This window comes from Myxocyprinus asiaticus, chromosome 16 (assembly GCF_019703515.2).
Source record: "Myxocyprinus asiaticus isolate MX2 ecotype Aquarium Trade chromosome 16, UBuf_Myxa_2, whole genome shotgun sequence".
Lineage (NCBI taxonomy): Eukaryota > Metazoa > Chordata > Actinopteri > Cypriniformes > Catostomidae > Myxocyprinus > Myxocyprinus asiaticus.
Genome location: NC_059359.1, coordinates 41,553,297 through 41,570,221, shown reverse-complemented (window position 1 = coordinate 41,570,221; position 16,925 = coordinate 41,553,297). Strand labels below are relative to the sequence as shown.

The following is a 16,925-nucleotide window of genomic DNA, read 5'->3' as shown; positions in this document are numbered from 1 at the left end:
ATGCTTTGGTTTTCCAGCATCTTCTGCACATTTCAGCCCTTCCCACATGATGTTGAGATCCACATTTAGGACAACTGAGGGACTCATACACAATTATTACAAAAGGTGTAATCATTCCTTGATGCTCAAGAAGGCAACACAAGAACCAAGGAGATGCAAACTTTTGAACAGGATGATTTGTGTAAACTAGATCAAATATTGTGTTATGTAGCTTCTGACACAAAAAATAATAAATCTTTTATCTCTTATTTGTCTAAATTCTGAAAGGGGTGTGAAAATGTATAAAACAAAAGGGGTATGCAAACTTCTGCACTTAACCGTATATATAGTTTGTGAAAATGTATACTTTAATTTTTTCACGATTTAACCACATTTTCGCTTCTTTTTTTATGTGAAAATTCCATGTAGCCTATTCTGTCTATATGATGTCATATGATGTCCCATGTGTAATTATGAAATGACTTGTCATGTCAGTTACACATTTTAACACAAAATTCACTACATTGGAACCTAAAATTCAAAACACAATCCCCACATCTCAACATTTAAGTGCTTGTTCGATGTGAAAAGTGCAGTGTAGCTGTCTGAATGTGACATTGTCTGATTTACCTCCATAGCCATGGGGAAATGAACATTCACAGCAAAACAAAATGTTTACGTGTTGCGCAAAGAAATGGACCGGCTTCTTTCAGCTCGTTGTTGAAAACACATTTTATTTGGCCATTTGTAACTTGCGCTGACCGACAGGACAACAAAGAGCGTGAGCACCAAGCCCATGACCTCATCGCCATGGTAACCAGATACATTTGCTGAAAGACTTGTAGTGTCAAATCAACGTGCGACGTTACGAAATTGTTTCTCTTCTCTGCAAATGATACCAGAGACTAGTGAGGAGGACAATGAGGATATTTGATTTCAGAAAAAAAATGCAGTGAGCCTACCAGCTGAAACGGTAACATAATAAAAAAAATTTGAGAATTGTCAGGACATCGGAACCTCTTAAAATCAGGACTGTCCCGGGTAAACCAGAACGTCTGGTCACCCTTACTATATGGCAAGTGTTCTGAAGTCACATATTAGCTTTGTGTGATGAACAGACTGAAATTTAAGTCATTAGTCACTAAAAGTCTTTCCCTTTGCGTTCAAATTTGTAAAGCGCACACCGTGTCAACGATTAAACGACTTATAACATAAGTTGCTCATTTGTCACCACCTACTGGCGTAAATATGCAATCTCCAGAAATGGTCACCATTTGATTGACCATTGGTTCTCATATGTGCCATAAGTGAACATCATTTTGAATATGCGTAAAATGTGAAGAGAATGATATTGAAGAGCTGCCATGGAAGGGGAGATTTTCACTGAATAACATCCTAAATTTCAGTCTGTTCCTAACACAAACTTAGCGTATATCTTCAGAAGACTTGGGATATAGTGCATGAGTCATATGAACTATTTTGATGGTGTTTTTTTGTGCTTTATAGAGCTTGAAAAACGTGGTAACTTATGCATTGTTGTATGGAAACAAACTGCCTGGTGATTCTTAAAAATTCTCCTTTTGTGTACAACGGGAAAAAAAACAGCATACAAGCATTAAGGAAAGTAAATAATGGCAGAATTTTAAGTTTCAAATGAACTATTCCTTTAAGTTCTTCAATAGCTGAAGCTGTATGTTGTATTTTTGCCTAAGAATCATCCCTTTTGTACCTCTAGTTGGAAGAGTTTGCAAACTTTGACTTCAACATCTGGCGGAAAAGGTATATGCAGTGGATCAGTCACCTCAAATCCCGGATTTTGGATGTTTTCCGTACCATTGATCGAGATCAGGATGGCCGAATCAGCCACAAGGAGTTCATCGACAATGTTCTGGCCTCTAGTGAGCACAGCTATTACACTCTTGGTTACTGATTTTGTGCTTTGACTCATTTGATTTCATTTACATTTCTGATGACATTAATTATCTTTGTTTATTAATAGAATTCCCCACCAACTCCCTGGAAATGACTGCGGTTGCTAACATATTTGATGTTAATGGTGATGGCTACATTGACTACTATGAATTTGTGAGTGCCCTCCACCCAAGCCGAGATCCTTACAGAAAGACGATAGATGCTGACCAAATCAATGAGGAGGTACTTGTAGTTTAGTTTAAAACTGTTTTAATGCACTCTTACCTATACTGAGTATTATTGTAAGATGATTAACCAAAAAAAATAATTCTGCAGGTGAGTCGGCAGGTATCTCAGTGCAACTGTCCAAAGAGATTTCAAGTAGAGCAAATTAGTGCAAACCGCTACAGGGTGAGTGGAAATCTATTGTATGTGTGAACAATATTTATGCTATTTCAGCTGTTGATTTATCACTAACTGACAGTTCAATCTGTGATTTTTCTTTAGTTTGGAGACTCTCAGCAGCTGCGAATGGTTCGTATTCTACGAAGCACTCTGATGGTGCGAGTTGGTGGTGGGTGGACGGCTCTAGATGAGTTTCTGGTGAAGAATGATCCCTGTAGAGGTGAATATTTTAATATCTCCACATTCTAGATCAAAGCAGTTGTGGCCGGAACATCAGATGTTATTGATTGGTTTGGTCCATAGAAATCTGTGTACCTCTGACTACTGAATATTGCATGACGAGAGCAACTTTAATTCCCAAATTTAAAATTATGTTCAATTTAATGTCATAATGACTGTGAACTGTATGTAGCAATATCACACTCACAATCATACTTTTGATTTAGCTGTACGCATGAGGCCGCAGGTAATCACAGCCGTGCTGATATAGAGAACAACAGCATGTTTGCGAGTGTGATATTGCTTTTATACAACAGTCCAACAAACAAGTAAATAATATTAAACTTCTATGTTGGCTTGACAAAGCTTTGTCTGAAAGTTTTAACTAGTTTGAAGTTTGATGGTTATACAGACATTACAGTAAGACAAACAGATAGCTATATAGATATCCAGACAGACTGTTACATAGATAGATAAACTACCAGATAGATGGATGGATGGATGGATGGAGAGATGGATAGAAAACGCGAGCAACTTAAAGCAGATTAAAGGCCTTTGGAGTTTGTTTACATTTTAATATTTGACAGTTGGAGTTTGAATTAACGAGAATTCCGTTGGCCACGAAATTCCATCAAACGTTCTCATTGACTTTCATTGTTTCCATGGTTAGTGACTTTTTTTTTTACAAATCACTTGAGCCAGCGATTAAACGACTCACTCATAGCATAAAAGTTGCACATTTGTTGCCGTCTACTGGTGTAAATATGCAATCTCCAGGAATGGTCACTGAACAAATTAGGGTAAGAAATTTAAATGAACGATGAATTGAAAGCCACAAACACTGAGAAGTGTAGTGAAACAAATAGTGAAACTTCCCAGTGCTGTTGAAAATCGATCCAACGAGACCGGAACGGTTGTATAATTACTCTTTAAAAAATCAAAACTAGCCGCAAACTTGCTGCAAACTTGTAGCAAATTTGCTGCTCGTTATTTTCACATGGAAATGAGCTTTTGATTCACCGCAAATGTTTGCCAGAAGTTTGCAGCTCTTCGCCGGTAGTGGTGAATCTCCGGCAAGCCTTTGGCAACAATGGACAATTTGCCACAAGTTTGCTGAAAAGCTCATTTGCATTTGAAAATTATCAGTGGTGAGTTTGTGGCAAATTTTCATAAGGGTAGTTTGATCCAGTATTTTTGTGAGAAAATGCAGTTCCCAGTTTGCACAGCTTTAATGGGTGCTGTAGATGCCATTGTTAAGCAGACAAGGCATTAGAATATATAATGATATGTGATTAGTGATTTTTTTTATATTATTTTTTTAAACTGCTTAAAGCCTTTATCAAACAGAAAAAGGCCAGAAATGTTTCCAGACATTTTTCATTTAGTTAGTTTATCCAATTTCCGGAGCTCACACCAACCTAGCCATTCCCACTAGAACCACTGAACAATACGGCAAACTTTCCCCCGGCTACTGAACTAATTTGTGCACTGTTGTTTGTATCGTTTACTTTTTCTTTTTATTTATATGGTTTTAATGATTTGATTATGTTTGAGCAAATTACTAAAACAGGATTACTGAAGAAAAACAAGAGGAAGTTGCTATCTACTACAAAACACACTAAATGTTTTCTCAGCAGATTTATTCTTTATTCATTACACTAAAGTTTTTGCTATTCAGCTACTGAAAAACATTAATCAATCACTGCAAATGTAAATAAACTAAATTAAATTCAATCAATAAATTAATCAACATTATTATGAGATTCTGAATGAAACACTAATTATTCTCTTTCTTCACATCCAGTAAAAGGACGCACAAACCTGAAGATAAAGGAAAAGTATCTCTCTCCAGACACTTTTAAGGTGTCAGGCCGCAGAGGAAGCGCTAAAGGTCTGACTGTGAGCAGATCCAACTCCAGTCTTAGTTTATATAGCAGTGCCTCAGCTCCCAGCAGCCCCCTCAGCCGCAAGGTACACCATCTAACATCTAACATGCAGGGCTCATTGCAATGATACTAAAACCTTATAGAGTTTTTAGGATGAAAGTCAATTACCCTCCTATGTGTATTTCTGTATTTAGTCTACAAGCCCTGCTATAGATTTTGATCTAGTATCTCTGTTTGGTCCTGATACAGGCGCTACTGCGCAGAAGTTTCTCAGGTGAGAGGTGTATACGGCCCAGGAGCTCGATTGCTGCACTGGGAACTGACTGTTTCTCTGCCGGAGGAGACGATTACTCGCCTTCACCTTCAGGTTTGTGTGCTAGTTAGCTAGCTAGATAGTTATCCCAAAATGTAAATTCTGTCAAGGGGCAAGATATGTCCATGTGCAGCATTTGCGCTTATTTTCAGTGTTTAGTTTTAGTTAAAATGAATGAAGAAACGTTCTGTCTCTCCTACAACGTGTCTCCTTTTATTTTATTTTTATTATTTAATGTATTTATTTGTGTCTTGTGCAAACAATCACTAGCAGCTGTGCCACATTTTCTATATGCTGACATAGTGCCGCTTAGGTGGTTTACATGTGACTTGAACAACCAGATGCATTTAAACTTGTCCGAGTCATGTTTGGAATGTGTCTCCAAACCACCTCCAGAGTCTACACTAATACGTTTTAGTTTGAAAACAAATATTTTTCCACTTCCTGTTGAATAAATTCTGAACCCCCAGTCTTCTGCTTGACATTACTTCATAAGCAGCTACTCTCCCCATCTCCGCACACCACTCTGGAAATGAGGGTGCCCTATCTGACTTCCATCTCCTTAAAATAATTTGCCTGCCCACCATAATGCTGGTCAGAACCCAGTTTTTATCCCCAAAATTTATGACCGAGATCTGGGAATCCCAAAATGTTGAACCAAATTTTCAAAAATATCTCAGCACTCCACTCTCATATAGGTCACAGAGTGTAGTAAACCCCCTCCCAATCCACTCTGACCAGCAGAAATGGGACTTATTAATACATAATTTAGGGTTCTGCCATATGCTTGAGGTAACATAAATAAATGTCAGAATTAAACACTCTGGACACTTTTGTCCATACCGAGTGCAAATGCGAGATAACGGGGTGTAATTTAACTTTTCCAACTTGTTTGATAGACAGGCTTTGCAATGGCGAAATAGGGGCAAGAACTTCCCATTCAATACAAAACCAGGGAGGGGCTCTCTCATGTGGAAGTGACCAGTGAGCCAAATGTCTGAGACCGAATGCACAATAATAAAACAAAAGTTTGGGTACGCCTAGCCCACATTTGTCAATCGGTCAATGAAACTTATTAAAATGTAATCTTGGACGCTTACCATTCCAAATGAAGGACTTCACTTTGCTATCAAATTGCTTGAAATAAGAGAGGGGACATCTACAGGGAGAGACTGTAGCAGGTAGTTAATTTTTGGAATACAATTCATTTTAATAACATTAATCTTCCTAATCATAGATAAATGTAATGAAGCCCACCTGTCCACATCGCTCGAAAACCTTTTTATTAAGGGGTCAAAATTAACTCTAACTAAATCAGACAAATTTGCTGGGAATAAAATGCCCAAATACTTAATGCCCTGTTTGGGCCACTGGAAGGTGCCCGGCTAGAAAGCCGTTACTGGACAGTACGCTGTCAGAGCCAAAGCTTCGGATTTAGACCAATTGACTCTGTATCCCGAGAACTTAGAAAAGGAATTAATAATTCTGGGGAGGCAAGGCATAGATCTAGTAGGGTCAGAGACGAATAATAAAATATCATCTGCGTAAAGCAAAAGCTTATGCGCTACACCTCCCGCCACCACCCCTGGAAAATCATCCTCCTTTCTTATCGTGGCTGATAATGGTTCCAGGGCAAGACAGAATAATAATGGGGAAAGAGGGCAACCCTGCTGGGTGTCCCTATCCAGAGGGATATCTAATCTGAAATTAATCCAATTATTTGCACCGCCGCTACCGGGTGTCTATATAGTAACTTGATCCATCCAATAAAAGTATTCCCGAACCCGTATATTTCCAAAATCTAAAAAATATAATCCCATTCTACCATATCAAACACCTTTTCGGCATCAAGTGAGATGGCAGCGACCGGAGTCCGATTACTTGCCACTGACCACATGATATTGATGAAATGCCTAATGTTATCAGAAGAGCAGCGGCCCCGAATAAACCCCACCTGATCTATATGTATAAGAGATGTCATAACTTTACTTAATCGGTTAGCCAGAATTTTTGACAATATTTTTACGTATAGCTGGATCAGGGAAATTGGATGGTAACTTTTACACTCGCTTGGATCTTTGTCCTTTTTAAGAATCAGACTGATCTGGGCTAGTGTCATTGTTGGAGGAAGCTTTCCATTCTTTAATGATTCTGTATATACTTCTAACAAAAGTGGAGCCAGTTCTGTAGCATAAGATCTAAAAAATTCAGCGGCAAGACCATCTGGCCCCGGAGCCTTGCCTGTAGGTAAGGCCTTAATTACCTCATCAAGCTCCTCCAAGGTTATCTCTGAATCAAGAGAATTTTTTTGCTAAGTCGTCAATTTAGGGAGTTCTATTGATTCCACAAAATGTCTAATATCTTCCTCAGTAGACAAAGACGTGGAACTGTAAAGATCAAGATAGAATTCTTTAAAAGCATTATTAATATCAATGGCCGAGGTAAAAATTTCACCAACAGCAGATTTCACTGAGGGAATGGTAGAAAAAGACACTCTCTGTTTTATATATCTAACCAAAAGCTTCCCTGCTTTGTCCCCCGACTCAAAGTATGACTGTCTTGCCCTGAATAGCCAAAACTCCACCTTCCGTGACAAAATAGTATTATATCTGTATTTCAATCAGGTCAATTTTCTGAGGCCATCAGACGACATTCGGCACTTCAGCTCTGCCTCTGCACTTTTAATATTCCCTTCCAAATCCACGAGTTCTCGTGCTTTGGATTTTATGATGAATGAGGCATACTGTATGATCTGACCCCCTAAGAACCGCCTTAAGTGCCTCCCAAGCCACGCCCACAGAGGATACTGAGGACCAGTTGGTCTCCATATAAACACTGATTTCAGCCTTTAACGTTTGTTGAAAATCAGGATTTTGCAAAAGGGATACATTAAAGCGGCAACTATATGATTTATTTTTCTCCATATGTGACAACATCTCTAAACTCACCAGGGCGTGATCTGAGTCTAAGATGTCTCCAACTGAACAATCAACAACAGATGAAATGAGGGACTTAGATATATATATATATATATATATATATATATATATATATATATAAAATAATTTGTACTAGAATAAATTTTATGGACTGATGAGAAAAATGTATAGTCCCTACCAGATGGGTTAAAAGTCTCCAAATATCTGTAAGACCAAGATATTTACACATCCTGTGAAGCGTCAATGTTGCTCTAGGGGGCTTAAACACTTTCGCTTCACTATGATCAAGGACTGAGTCCATCAAAAGATTAAAGTCTCCTCCCAATATTATATCATGAGGGGTGCCAGCGGCTTGCAACATCCCTTCAAGATCTATAAAAAAGCCCTGATCTTCAGCGTTAGATGCGTAAATATTAGCCAAAATCAACCTTTGCCCTTGAATTTCAGCTAAAACAATAATGACTCTTCCTATTTTATTTTTAATCTGTTTGAGACATTTGAATTGTAGATGTTTACTTATCAGTGTAATGACTCCCTTGCTCTTACTTGAGCCAGCACTAAAGAAAACATGTCCACCCCATATCTTCACAAATTTTTCAGCTTCCTGCGGGGAAAGATGTGTTTCTTGAAGAAACACTATATCATATTTCTTACATTTAAGAAAAGAAATAACCTTCCTTCTTTTTATGGGGTGCCCCAACCCATTCACATTCCACATGGAGAGAGACAATCCACTCATATTAACATTTGACATTTTGACATATTAGAAAAAATATATTGTGTGTCAAAAATACAATTATAAAGACCACATTCCAACATTAGTGCCACAGTCAGACCCCGAACTTCCCCCCAAACCAAACAAACAGAAAAAAGAAAAATGTGCGCATTAACCCGGCACACGACAGCGCCAACCGGCGTCCATCCCTCTAAACTCAAACAGTCCATGTACACCTACGAGAGTCCCTGCGACAACTTTGCCATCGGATTACTCAAGTCTGGTGTTCCTGTACAAATTTTGTGAGACAGAATTACATAACGGAAAATAATCAATAAAACAAACTCCTGCCAATAGGCAGAATAAACACAAAGAACGTGTAGATTCATTCACAAAACTGTCTCGAAGGTGTGTTCCTCCACAAAACAAATTCCAGCTGCTAGCGGAACCAGCATGCAAAAAAAAATAATAATAATAAAATAAAATAATAAAGCCGTTCAGTTTCCTCGGACAGTCAAACGAATGTTCAGTGAGCTGGCTGTTTCATGAGTACAGGAGATGACCTAATCATTCCATTGTCCTGCAAAAAATACTCCATGAAACAAACACCATCCAATAGGAGGCATAAACACAAAGAATGAGCAGATTCATCCACAACTGTCCCGAAGGAGTGTTATTCCACAAAACAAACTCCAGCCGCTAGGCGGCACCAGCACAAAAAGAAACAAAAAAGGTGCCCAGCTTCCTCGGACGGTCAAGTGTATGTTCAGTGAGTCAGGTCACTTGGAGGCATGTGAGAAACACACCATGACTTCCTCAGTCCATTGATTTTATGATATACATCGCTTGTTGTGGGCATGTAAATATTTTGCAGCCATCCTTAGTATCTATTATCAATTTGGCCGGGAACTTCAGTGTAAAAGCGACCCTTCGTCGATGCAAAAGGTTCTTGAAGGAGTGTTATTCCACAAAACATACTCCAGCCGCTAGGCGGAACGAACACAAAATGAAACAAAATGGCACCCAGCCTCCTCAGACATTCGAGTATATGCTCAGTGAGTGTGTATATATATATATATATATATATATATATATATATATCTTTCAAATCTGCAAAGTCTGGGAACAAGAAAATGCTGTGATGCTTCCAAGAAAGCTTTCCTTTGCTCCTCGCCAACACAAGATCTTTATTGGATGATCTCAGAAATTTGGCCAGAATTGATCGGGGCCTGCAAATCTATCTTGGTCGCTAGTGGATTAGCAGCTAATTCCCTCTCTGATGACTCCAGATAATTGATCTGTCTCTGGACATTACCGATTCTTGTCCCATCGCAGTAATAAATCGACGTATTACAGCAAGATCCGCTTAAGTCAGCAACAACCTTCGTCAGCATCAGAGACATGCTTGTCTGAGGTTTCAGCTTGAGCACGTAAGTGTCTTTTAATATCTCCAGAGCCCGAGGATTTTGAATTCTTTGCCATGTTGATGTCGAAGAACAGATATGTAGTAGGGTGTATCGAATCTCACCAATACAAAAAATCAAAAACTAGCAAAGTGCGCAGAGCTCGCCACTTACACGTCCGCTCCTCGTATGGCGCAACGTGACTCCTGTAAATCTCATTCTTTGTATTTGTGAATTAATTTCATTTTTGTGAAACTCCTTACATTTATTTGTGGATCTCATTCAATTTATTTGTGAACCAACTTTCTATTTGTGAATCTCTTTCCATTTGTCTCTGAATTAGAAACAATTCTATCTCCATACATGGAACTGCGATTTTTTTTTTTTTTTTTTTTTTTTTTTTTTTCGTTTCACAGGAAGGAGATTTAAGCGTTGTCATATATTTAGTGTAAACAAGCAACTTTTGGAAAACACTTGAAAGGGCAGTGTGAACGGAGAGCGTTTCGAAAATGAAAACGCTGTTTTCAGATGTGGACGTGGCCTTTCCGATCAGCAAAATTGCATGAAGTGATCATGTGTAAATACCCCAACGAACAAGGAGAAAAAAACAGACATTGTTTTGAATTTGTTAAGCATAATTAGTAATGTGATTACTTTTCAATAAGTAATGTCAGTAATCTGATTACAATCTAAGATGAGTAATGAAGTAATGTAGTGGATTACTTTTTGAGTAACTAACCCAACACTGGTCACCATTCACTTTTATTGCATCTTTTTTCCATACAATGAAAGTGAATGGTGACTGGACTGAACATTCTGTCTAACATCATCTTTGAAAGTCAGATGGGTTTGGTGATTAAATGATGGCAGAATTGTAATTTTTGGTTAAATATGTATTTTAAAATCATCTCAAACTATGTAGCTCTGCAACAGTGTGCATTTACATCTTAGCTTTTTTTTAAAAGGTGAAGTGTGTAATTTCTACGCCAATAGCGCACCAAACGAAATTGCAAATAATAATGACTGTTTTCAAACTGGTCAGACAAAGAGATGGGTCTCGCCCCAAACTCATACCATTGGTTGAGCCAATGTTGCTCTGTAAAATTGTTGAGCAATTTTGTTAGTGCCACATTGTTTACACTTTTAGGGGAATCAGCCTAACAATGGCTTACTTCTAGATGTCTCTGCATAGGAGAAAGTATTTTAAAATGACTCTCATTAATACAATATGAAGGTCAGAGTGAATTTGTGCTATATTTTTCTTTAGAAGAGGCTGAGAGAGCACCCACATGACCATCTTCTGTCCCTCACACCATGAGAGCAACCAAAATGGAATTCCTTACTTTACTGAGGCCCGAATCGATGGAAAGGCCAAAACTGCCGGCCTTAGATCAGTGGCCAAACGTCAGATTTCCATCAAGACATGTGTCCTACTACCAGTGATCTTAGGTGTGTCTGGACCAACAATCAAATATTATGCCAGGTCTTTTTGTTACTATTATGCCACTGAACTGTTCTGCTCCACAGACTTTATTTTTACTAATGGTCTTAATAGTAATGAGAGACCACCAGAATGTTTTGCATGGGTTTGAAAAGCACGTCTACAGCTTATTTAGTGCTTTAAACAAGATATATGCACAGAGGTCATTATATTCTTTAGTTTCCTGGTGTAAGGGTGAGTGTTTTATCCTACTCTGCATTGTCACAGTATAAGTAAGGCCACTGCCATTTTATATTCGTTTATTTAACCAACCTTTTCATAATTAAGTGTTCAAACACACACACACACACACACACAAATGAATAAAGATAAGACACCCCACAGATGGTGATGCAAACCAAAAAAACAAACAAATCTAGGCCTTTCTAATGTAGGCTTTAAAAATATCTTCTGTCTTTATATAAAGCACTGGTTTAGGGGTCCATTTTATTGTTTTTTGGAAGTTTGGCTGTAATATACTCAGATTTGGAATACCAGACTACTTCAAGGTGTAGTCTAGAGAATGCATTTAAAGACCCCATGAAATCAAAATTGGAATTTTGTGGCTTTTTAGTTAAAAAAAAACAAAAACTATCCTTTAGCAGATTCTTCACACTTTTTACAGTCTTTTGGGAAATCAGTCCAAAAATATTGATGATTCATCTTGCACTTTTTTATTTGACAATAAAAGGCTTTCTTGAAAGACAATGTCCCTCCCTAATACCTACTTCTGATTAGCGATAGCATGTAGTTAGTCATGGTTCATGGCTGTGACGCAGACTAAAGGCTAAAAAAATCACCATGCCCTTCAATATGTCCCACAACAGGAATAATACATTTTCAATAATAAACGTCAACTTAACCCTTTCGCACGTGAGTTTCTCCTGTACGGATCCCCCAGCATGAGTTCTTTAATCCGTGCTGTAATTTTAAAAAAATTACCTTACACTTCACAGCAGATGCACTGGAGGACAGATTATATATTATCAAACATATGATGTGATTTTTCGATGTTTATAATGTGATTTTTCGATGTTTATAATGATTTATTATGATAGATAAGATGTGATCGTGAATGCGCTTGCCGGCTATGCGTGGCGCCATATTGTTTATGTGCAATGTAGCATGGCATTCTTAATTCGTTAAGCCTAGAAGGTTCTAAAAACTAGCCCTTCCACTGTCCCAGCACCAGAAGTGGTGAGAATGAGTGACGGATGGAATGGGAGAAGGCTCGAGTAGACAAACTAGTTTGTATATTCTTTGTTTGATGTCAGAAAACATGGCTGCATCGCTGTATCAAAACAGTGCGCTCTGACGGTAACGGCTTTAAACTTTTTTTAGGTGATTGTTTGAATGTTTGTAACATATAAAAATAAAGATATTGTGATGTTGAAAAGACTATTTGAGCAGCTGGTTCATTATGACAACCGCTTCAGTCCCTCTTTTACTGGTAAACAGCACCACGAATGCAGATCATACAGGTTTGATCGTACGTGTCTGAGCCCAGACTAGTGTAAACACACCAGTTTGATTGTACGTGCGAAAGGGTTAAAAAACTCATCAATCGATTTCATGGGGGCTTTAATTTAAGACTTAGTTAATTCCATTTCATTGTTAGATATGACTCATTTGTTTCCCTTCTTTTATGTCCCAATGTCAGTAAAATGTACTGTATTTTAGTGTAATATCATAGTAACTTGTAGGATTTTCTTTTTCAAATTCTTCCCTAAATAATGTTTTTTTTTTATTTTATTTTATTTTAAGTAATCATGTGATCAGTTCTAATAACTTCTGTGAGGATATGAAAGTGTAGGTCTCCGTGAGATTATCCTGACATAATACACCATGACAAATGCTCCTTTTTCAGTGCCAGCTGTTTTTTTATTTTATTTACTTTTGACTGTTTTTGATCCAAATGAAACCACATTGATATGACATGCTTTTGTATTGTGTTCTGCTCAGGGCAAAGTCTGCTATATAAATGTTTTGCTCAAACCTTTTGTTGATTGTCTTGGGTTGAATTATTGTACTATTGTACAAGTGTTATGGTAGAAGCATTTGATTCAAATTACATATCAAATATGTGTGTCTTTTAATTTAATGCATAAGCAGTTTGAAATGGGTTTTGAGAGTTTAGGATTACAGCATTTGATGAGCAACGTATCCATTCATTGAGTATATTGTTTGTTGTGTTGTCCTAACTGAGAATCCTCTGAAGAAATTTTGAGGAATAGTTCAACCCCCTCCCCCCAAAAAAAGTAATGTCGTTCCAAACTTGTATGCAGTTATTTTTTTCTTGCAACAGAAAAGAAGAATTTAACGAATAAACAATCGCATCTTCTGAAGCCATGCGTTTCCCACACTTTTTGACTAATGAAATTCCATGACATTTCCATGACCTTTCCAGGCATTTGTGGTTACTGGATAATTTTTTTTTTTAAGTAAAATAATTTTAATTCAAACGGATTAGCTAATGAATCTTTCAGACCAATTTGTGAACCATTTTGACCTATTTATTAACAAGAACTGACTCAAAAGAACAATTTGTTCACAAATCACTGTGGCTTGCAAGCAGGTTTTACTCTACACAAGAGCATTATGTAGTTGATGAGATATTTTTAAGAGCAGAGGAAAATTAGAAAAATATATACTCACTATAAAAATGTCTACAACTTCACCATTTTAAAATTCCCTTATATTTCCAGGTTTTCCATGACGGATAGCATTTGGCCTCAGTGACCTACAAACCTAGTGTGTTACTTAGGCACACCATTTTTAAAACTGAACACAAATCATTTCAAAGCTTTGGTGGGGGGGAAGATTATCAATGAATAACAACTAACACTTTGGTATTTTTTTTTTTTTTTTTTTTTTTTACACAAAGCTATTGTATGGCTTCAGCAGACGCATATAATTCACACATTTTATGGGTACTTTTAAGGTGTGATTTGTCATTTTTGGAGCTTGACTACAGTATGAGGTCACTATGAACTGTTGTTGTATGGAAAAGCGCTGCAAAAAGTTTTCCTTTTGTGATCCTAGAAGAACAAAATTAAAAACAAAGCAGTTTGGAATGACAAAAGGGTGAGTAAATATTAACAAAATGTAAATTTTTATGTAAGCTCTTCCTTTTAATATTGAAAAACTTCAAAAGATAATAACAAAAGTAATATAGCCAATATTGGGCACATATATTTTCAAGTTAAGGTGGTCAGTGTTATTATTTAGAAGTGATCAAGGAATGCCAGTGTCTGTAGTCAACTGGACTCTAAATGACGGTCTATGCAAAATCCATTTGACGCTCAAACTCCATTTCATTGCAATAGATGCTGTAGCACTGTAAGGACAGGTATTCTCCTCACCTGTTTGTCTGTGATCATCCATGACATTCACAAATGACATTATAAATGCTGGTTTATGTAATTTCTTCAACACTGGAAAGATATCCTCTTCTGCTATGCACCTATTATGTACTGTAAATCTCTGATCCTGTTAATAATGTTACGGTCAGAAGCATTATTGCTTATTTGCTATATTGTATATCTCTGATAATGTAAAATATGGTTACCTAGATCTCTTTGAGTGCAGCATTACTTTTAGGTCTTTAGGTAGAGGAATGTCACAACATATCAAATTTCTTGTAATTATACATTTCTGAAATAAAATGTTTTATAGAATGCTGTGTATAAAGTGCTTTCAATTCAGAATATTCAACTAGATGTTCATAAAAATTATGCTGGCGGTGTAAAAATACCGTATTTAGTAGATGTTTGTAATATTTTTTCTTTATAATGTTTCTGTTGACTTCACTACAGTTTGAGGAGAAGATAAATGTTTTTACTCCAATCAGGGGCGTAGATTCTGGGGGGTGATGAGGTGGAGGTAACACCCCCAATAATCAAAACAAGCAAGTACAAAGTGAATGCCGAATGGTTCTCCAGCTGGGAATTTAAAGAGAAGAAACTGTTCATGTAAGTTTTAATCTGTGTTGTAGTACATTATTAACTTAATACGTTTAAGCTTATAATGTAATGAAATATTTATGATTTAAAGTTTTTATTGAAATGTTTTTATGTCCTCGGTATACATGACTGATTTTGAATGGCCGTCAATGGGGAAATATGCTTTTTGACATCACAGGGTTTTGTTCTGCCAGCTAACCAGGCAATTCCTGACCCCCTGTGTTGACCGGACTGTAATGTAAACTATACTTCTTATTCACTTGGGATTGAATCAATTCAAGGACTTGTATGAATAAGGATTTATGAAACTGTTAATGATTTCATAATTCTTTTTTAATTATTTATTGAATGGGTTTAATTTTTTCGATTCCTGTTCACTTAATAAAGTTTATAGTGTTTTATTGCCACCCAGCCTATAAAATAATTATACCCCATTTTTGGGCCAAGACAGTGAAACAGGTCCATATTTAATGTGATGAATTACAACTACTGTATTGATATACTGACATTCATTCATTTTTAAATGTAACTTAAGTGTCCAAATATATTTGGGGCCAGTTTACAAATAAATGTTTAGAGGCAAGGCGATGCAGCCAAACAAATCCAAACTGTAGCTCATCTTCACACTTTTGCAGTATATACATAGCCGCCATCAGCAGTATTGCCAGTATTGCCATGGCAGCGCTACTTTTCTCCATTTGTACAGCTTTATTAACCTGCATTTTCAAATTGCACATTAGAAATCTTGAATGGAAACGCTTGATATGCGAATAAACTCAAAATTCGCATAAAATGTAATATGCTAGGAGGGGGTGGATTTCTTGAGTTTCGCATTTTTAAAATGTGCATTAAGGTGATGGAAACAGATTATTCGCAAAACGATGGCTTGTTTTGACCATTCATGCACGTGTTTTGAGTGTGCGATAGCTTGATGTGACTAGCCCAACGAAAGGTTCGATCTTGGCACACAATTCTTCATGCATAGCCTTTGGAATTCAGAAGTGTTTAACCCACAGCTGGTCTTTAAATTGGGTCCTCATAATCCACCAGAACAGTTTTGAGCGCAGGCATTCCCATGTATGTGGAGGCTAGCAGCGTGTGGGCATTGCATCAATTTCAGCCCTCGTTATATCAGATATCACACTTTATTCTGTGGTGTCTCCTGGCAGCATTTAATAAAATGAGGTACAATTACTCCAATCCTGCAAATAAAACTCTCCCCGAAGCAAGGAGCTCATTCAGCTGCTCCATCATGACAAGGCGGCTCCCTCAAGATAACGCGCATGATGTAGTGGATGGAAACGTGCAACGATACGTATTTTCTTTAGTCAAATTTTTAGAAATGTGCTTAAAAACTGCTAAACATTTTGATGGAAACCTAGCTAATGGAGCGATCTAGTTTTGTCTCGTCACATCGTGGCATGCCTTTATAAAGCAGCACCTTTGGCAAGAATGGCAGGTACAGGAAAAAATGCTTTGTGTGTAATGCTAACAGAACTACTCACTAGAGTGAAGAGATACACTTAAAACAGAATTCATCACCCTGCTAAACACATCCCTGTCATATCCCTCATCTTCATCATCAGTTGTAGGCAATACAGGTATTTTCTCTGCCTTTGTGAATTAGTCAAGTTTAATAATATAAATTAGTCCATATGTACCGGTAATCATACACATAATAATAATAATAATACATGTAATAGACATGCATAA

At 37.2% G+C, this 16,925-nt stretch overlaps 1 protein-coding gene across 1 annotated transcript in view; it reads left to right on the top strand.

The window, feature by feature from the left end:
• The window catches only part of LOC127453802 (microtubule-actin cross-linking factor 1, isoforms 6/7-like), a 47,062-nt gene extending 32,195 nt beyond the window's left edge, over positions 1 to 14,867 (top strand). Inside the window, exons 22-28 of the mRNA XM_051720496.1 lie at positions 1,715 to 1,877; positions 1,979 to 2,133; positions 2,227 to 2,301; positions 2,398 to 2,515; positions 4,319 to 4,485; positions 4,650 to 4,767; positions 11,038 to 14,867. Of these exons, the coding sequence (XP_051576456.1) occupies positions 1,715 to 1,877; positions 1,979 to 2,133; positions 2,227 to 2,301; positions 2,398 to 2,515; positions 4,319 to 4,485; positions 4,650 to 4,767; positions 11,038 to 11,063 (822 nt within the window). The 3' untranslated portion in view covers positions 11,064 to 14,867. The remainder of the gene's footprint in view (positions 1 to 1,714; positions 1,878 to 1,978; positions 2,134 to 2,226; positions 2,302 to 2,397; positions 2,516 to 4,318; positions 4,486 to 4,649; positions 4,768 to 11,037) is intronic.
• The last annotated feature ends 2,058 nt before the right edge of the window (positions 14,868 to 16,925 follow it).